At 40.3% G+C, this 6,000-nt stretch overlaps 1 protein-coding gene across 2 annotated transcripts; it reads right to left on the bottom strand.

The window, feature by feature from the left end:
• Nucleotides 1-459: 459 nt before the first annotated feature.
• On the bottom strand, nucleotides 460-5,592 carry gpatch2 (G patch domain containing 2). Of its 2 annotated transcripts, none has more exons than XM_079475162.1 (10): nucleotides 5,413-5,592; nucleotides 3,511-4,218; nucleotides 3,270-3,334; nucleotides 2,993-3,166; nucleotides 2,565-2,611; nucleotides 2,437-2,495; nucleotides 2,335-2,368; nucleotides 2,164-2,228; nucleotides 1,810-1,898; nucleotides 460-1,195 (listed from the first exon to the last, which is right to left on the bottom strand). In XM_079475162.1, exons 1-10 carry the CDS (start codon nucleotides 5,460-5,462, stop codon nucleotides 1,026-1,028), a joined length of 1,461 nt encoding a protein of 486 aa, XP_079331288.1. In that variant the 5' UTR covers nucleotides 5,463-5,592; the 3' UTR covers nucleotides 460-1,025. The 2 variants fall into 2 exon arrangements, with proteins under 2 accessions (XP_079331288.1, XP_079331289.1); XM_079475163.1 differs by having other exon boundaries at nucleotides 3,514-4,218; nucleotides 5,413-5,550.
• Nucleotides 5,593-6,000: the final 408 nt, after the last annotated feature.

The following is a 6,000-nucleotide window of genomic DNA, read 5'->3' as shown; positions in this document are numbered from 1 at the left end:
GAATTTCGGAAAAGGAGGTCTCAATGGGTACGTGGGCAGTCCAATGTGTTCGGGGGATTAATGACTCTAGAAATACATAATTACCTTTCCTTGCCATTACCATCACATCCATTATCCTGGGTGAAAGATGCCTTTTGGTGAGATGCTTATTGGTACATCAGACATACAAAAATATCAATTGAATACAGAAGACTTGGACTGATCTGCAAAAAGTTAACGAAAACGCCTTTTAATTAAACATTTTAACTTCCGCTGGTATAATCTGAACACTGACTTTGACTGTTTGTTTGCATTATACATCAACAAGATTAATTAAAGACTTATAAAGGTTCTTAATTTTATATTTATGAGCAGCTGACTCACTATTTTGACAGTTAAGCAGGAATAATATTAAGATGGCACATTTATGATCTTAAATTTGATCATTTACTCTTTTTTTTTATTCTTCAGGGTAAAATCTCTGTAGTCTAAAATCTAAAATAAAAATCATGTTGTGCCATAAACAATTCATTACGTATTGCATAATGATAATTGAATAATGATAATGAAATAATGTCACGGTGCAATTAACTGCAATGGTCCAAAAACAGACTTCATTTTTTTTTCATGCAAAACATAATTTTGCAATATTTTGAGGTGAAACATGACCAGATATTCACGAGACAGACTGACTACTTTGAAAGAAAAGTGGTAAAATGCATCTTTCACCTCTAAGTGTTAGAATTCCTTAAAACTATTCATATTCAAATTACTAATATCTTTTTTGACGTTACTCACAAAAAGCAACCAGGATGTCTTGAGCGGTAACAGTGATGTTAAAGTCTGTGTTTCGGGCGGCAGTAAGTATAGAGTCAGTTGTTGTTTGGGTTGATGCACATCTTCTCTTTCATTGAATTCAATCTATAAAGCTATTGGCTCAGTGCTGCCCTCTGCTGCTGCATGCCATTAACAGTGAGGTCAACGGAGAGAGAGATGACCACGTCTGTGTCTCTCTGCGAGTTTTGCTCTCTGTCCTCAGATTGAGCTCAGTTGAAACCCAATCCAGCTCCTTTTGGTCTCTGAGATGCCCGGATCGGCTCTGTGATGCCCCTGCCATCTGGACCTAAACCAGAGCCCGGGGTCCAGCCCATAGACTGCAGCATACGGTTCCCTACATTTGATTCTGGGAGAGGAGGGACAGACTCACCCACCACACCTGAGAGAGAGAGAGAGAGATAATCTGCATTATGTGATTAGGCTGACTGATTCTTGTAATGCACATGATGAGTTGAAATAGAGTTCACACGACAGATTTTCAGGAAAATCTTGCAGCTTAAAATTTGATTTTAAATACATTAAAAGTGCACCAGGTTAGCTGACGAGATGTCTTAGAATGTGTTTTTCCCATGTTAAAATAATGAGAACATAAAACATTATCTCCATAATAAATGATCTAAAATGCACTAATGTTTACTGTTGGATGCTTTGCAAATGTAGATTTGTGTGAATCAGTTTTCTGAGCATGCTTATAGTAGAACCACATAAATGAATCTGATAGTATGGTATTCTCTTTCAGGATATCCAGATCTCTCTTTTGATGTTTCCCATTCTAAATCTGAGCTCGGTGAACTCTGACCCCTGGGTGACACAGCCATGTGCTTTGCGTCTAGGATCAGGGCAGGAAATGCACTGAGCGGCCAATCCTGTCAAATGACTATCAATGACTCGACTGTTACCACGGCTTCAAGCTTTGCTGTCATCCTGATGTGGTCCAGAATATTTTGAACCCCTGTTAATAAAAAGAATGTGGTAAATGAAAGTGTGCATTACCTGAGGCTGAAGAGGCTCCTACAGGTGCGGCTTTCCTTCGCCTCTTTATATCTCCGGTACACAAAGACCCGAGGTGACCACTCGTCTGTCTACACATGCACACAAACAGAGTTCAATATTTTTACAGTTTGGACAAAAAGCGAGCAAAGACGTCATCTTGAAAGATTTGTTTAAAAGAACCACATTACTTGTGGACATTTTTTCGCAAACTCATGGTCATTCTTGATGTCCAATAGAACAACACAACTCGATTCCTTACTATCAAATATTAATCTATATGTATATTTGACAAAAGTCACACACACAACGCACAAATGAATGAATTCTCTTATCAATAACGTACATATACAGTACCTGCTGGGCATCTTTAATGAGCAGCTTTTTCTGTGGCTTCTGTCATTATGAGAATCCCAAAGCAACTGAACATGTACAAAACCAACATTAAACATGTAATGTGTAAACAAAATCCACACATATTACACAAAGTACATTTTCAAATACATAAATGTTCTGTCATTTGTGTACCTGATCTCTTCTGGTCCCAGAGCTGAACCACGAGCTGTAGAGAATAACAAACTCTTAAATCAAGTCGAGCTATCAAATATCTCTGAGCCAATCAGCACTTACTCATGAGGGTCCTGCGATAACCGTGGTAATCGATCAGGAACGATTCTCTGAGATGATCCCTGTTTGGAAAGAAAATGTAAATATAGCATACACACGTTGAACTAAACTCTGAGGACAAGCGCACATACCTGCGACTGCTGAAGATAGGCCTGCCGTGCCAGCCGCGCCTGAAACCCTGAACGTCAGATAAAGCCAATGTACCAGTCAGTACATGTGCTGGTATAGCATGCATTTATGATATAGTTAGCTGAATAAAACCGTTGATATAGTTCTAAAAACAGTAATACCTGCTATTGACTTTTGGTAATATTCTACATCTTAATAATGCTGATACGTGAAAATTGATATTTGTAATAGAATGACTTATACATCTAAAAAAGTATAATTTAATTTTTATGTACGTCACTGCTGTATATGTGAGGTTGTACAGGACTGCTCTCTGATGGACAAACCCATGAACTATAGACAGCCCGCTTGCATTATATATGACATTACAGATAAATCAGAAAGGCTTAAATGTGTGAGGAGCTCGTATCGAATGTGTGTGTGCACTCACCTCTCTGAGACCCCTGTGACATTATCGGAAATGCTCCGGTCAGTATGCTGTTGAACACAGGGTCATTGAGGTCAAGCCCATTCGAATCTTTCTCCCACCATGGGACCACGCCCGCAATTCCACAGGCCCCGCCCGGCTCTCCCTCATAGAACCAATCACTCTGCTCGTCATCACCTGAAAAACCACACCCAACACAATTGTATCTTGCAGGTGTTTATTCAGAGCTCGGCTTTCTTATGCGATATATAATTATTATGAAATGCAGAATAATACAAACCTTGTCTTCCTTCGTCATTAGTGTACAGACCCCCATCACTGCTGTTACTGACACTGCTCGTCTCGCTGTAACAACACATTACAGGCTGTTTATATCATGACAAAATGTTTAGGTCAGATTTTACTCTAAAATAAAACAGAACATAAGGATGATTTATTTTAATCAGGAAGAATTGAACACAGTACCTGTTGGACAGAGAAACAGGAAGAGGAGGGGCTACACAATAAAGAAGAACACTAACCACCTGTCACTCATGTCCTCATCTGAGCCCTTCTGTTCCTCAAAGTCCATCTTGTCTTTGGCCGTATGACCCACCTCCTCGCTCTCCACCACCACCCCTTCATCGGCAGCATCCTGTGCGAGTCTCTGCGCCGTGAACTTTCTTTTCTTCAGCCTGTTTTTACTCGCCTCACTTCCTTTCCCATCCAGAAACCCTGCCTCTCTACTGCCACCTGCCGTGGACGCTTTGGGGGGTGCCAACATGGTGGCGACGTCTAAAGGAGGGTCTACAGCCATGCGCTTGACCTTCCGACGCCTCCTTAAACTGCGCGTTCCTAACACATCAGCTCCACTTAAATCGTCCATCCACAGCGGTCTCTTCCCCCTGCATGGGTCAGCGGTGATGGGCGTACGCCGCTTTGCGCCCAGTTGCTCATCAGAGTCACTGTTGTTGTGAGCGCCCCCGGCCGCCGTGGAGGCACGATAGTCTTTCTGCTCCTCCAGGCTGGATTCGGACCCTTCGCTCAGGTGACAGGTGTCCCATGACGGGTGAGGATTATCCGACCGACGTTTCCGGCCACGTCGCTTGCGCGCCTGGCGCTTTAGCAGGCAACCGACGGCTAGGGCGTGATCTCCACCATCCCCAAACCCTCCACGGGCCTGTTCAGAACTTTCCTCTAGAGCCGACACCAAGTCATGGACAAGCTCGTCCATAGTCCGCCGAAAGTGCCTGTTTAGAATAAATTATGTTTGAACAGAAAATGAAAATAAACAAATTAGATTGTCAGACAATCAGACAATTATCGCAGCTCTCACATAACATAAAAAACATTGCAATTTCAAAAATTACAATTGAAGATTCTAGCTTTTTCTTCTAAATTATTTAGTTGATATTTGTATATTTATACATAATATTGCTGAACAATTTTGAATCTTCGAAAAAAGCTATATAAAATTCCTTCATATTTGCAGGTTTGTTTTCTTAAAGTGATCCATATATTTTATACAGCCAACACCACCCTTACAACCTGATACAATCACTGTACAACCACAATATGCTTTTATTATAAATCATATGTTAAAGACAGTTCACCCAAACATCACAATTCTGTCATCGTTGGCTCACCCTCATGTCATTTCATACCTGTATAACTTGATATAAATAAAATATTTGGAAGAATGTCAGCAATTCTGTGACATCATTGACTGCCATAGCAGGAAAAATGAAATGGTAGTCAAAGGCGCCCCAGAACCGTTTGTGTTCCTAAATTCTTCAAAATATCTCACTTTGAGTTCAACAGAACAACAAAATATAAAAACAATCCGGTAGATGGTATGGATGATGTCACAGAACTACGAACATTCTTACAAATATCTTTGTGTTTAACAAAACATATAAATATATATATATAGGGTTGAAACAACCTAAGGGTGAGTTCATGATCATAGAATTTTATTTTTGGGTGAACTATCCCATTAATGTCTTTGAATTCATCCATTTATCTTAACCTTACAAATAATGTGTTAGTCATGAGAATCAGATGCGGTTGATCTGATAAATGATAGGCTATCGGATGGAATAGGGTAATACTTTAGTACCGCGGTATTTGCTAGCGTGATCGCGTCTACAATTGTAGGACGGTTCAATGGTGGTGAATCTGAACTGCTTGATCGGATTCGGTTAAGCTCTGCTTAAAGTCGTGGCATCATGGCACGTATATGGTAATACCCTTGTGTTTTGAGTGACTTATCTCTAAAATGAACGATTATCATATAAGGATGCTAATGTAAACAATAACAAATGAAACGCCTCGGTTACCGTATTGCAAGTGAACAGATGAAACAACAGCATGCACGTCTTAAAGACTTCTTCTTAAAATAAAACGACAACACAACACGTAATATCGCGCATTGAAACACATACCAGCCGGTTCTCGCTTTTCCGAAGCTCTTGATCTCAGCGGCGGGGAACATGAACCCACAGAACACGACAGAAACTCAAGCGAAAAGATCGAGGCCGCACTGAAACACCATAGCGCCTCAACAACAACACCGAGCCGGAAACTACCTACAGATCAAGAGACGCGCTTCCGGTGACGCGTCCAAAATAAAAGTCGAACTAAACGTCTATAAAGTTAACGTTCAACAAGTGTTTTTGTTATAAATTGTGTGTAGGACGCGAATAAATAAATCGTGATAAATTGGTAATAACTGCAACATGCTGGTCCTGTCCGACTACAAGTAAAATGAAAATACTGTAATGTGCGTGATCTGTATTCGTCCTCCAGAGGGCGCAATTTCAAAGCAAATGCAATAAGTTTATGTCCCTTTGTATATTTTCTGTGATTTTCTGTCTATTCACTTACAGTAGTTCTCTGGTTCTAAAATGTCATCCTATACGCAGTTGTGTGTTCTGTGAAATAATAGGCTAAACTCTGTAACTGCTATGTTACTTAAACATTATAGTTTAACATCTGCTCGTTTAAATATCTGTGCAACCCAGGAAAACTCA

Source organism: Barbatula barbatula, assembly GCF_947034865.1.
Source record: "Barbatula barbatula genome assembly, chromosome: 15".
Taxonomy (NCBI): domain Eukaryota; kingdom Metazoa; phylum Chordata; class Actinopteri; order Cypriniformes; family Nemacheilidae; genus Barbatula; species Barbatula barbatula.
Note: the sequence above shows the minus strand (reverse complement) of the source record. Positions and strands in the feature narration are given on the sequence as shown.

What these genes read in the sequence shown, in the direction of transcription:
- gpatch2 (XM_079475162.1), bottom strand. Translation starts at nt 5,462, where the DNA reads ATGTTCCCCGCCGCTGAGATCAAGAGCTTCGGAAAAGCGAGAACCGGC. An exon ending in TAATGACGAAGGAAGACAAG is followed by an intron (nt 3,167 to 3,269) that starts GTTTGTATTATT and finishes GTGGTTTTTCAG; the next exon opens with GTGATGACGAGCAGAGTGAT. An exon ending in TCATTAAAGATGCCCAGCAG is followed by an intron (nt 1,899 to 2,163) that starts GTACTGTATATG and finishes GTGCATGTGTAG; the next exon opens with ACAGACGAGTGGTCACCTCG.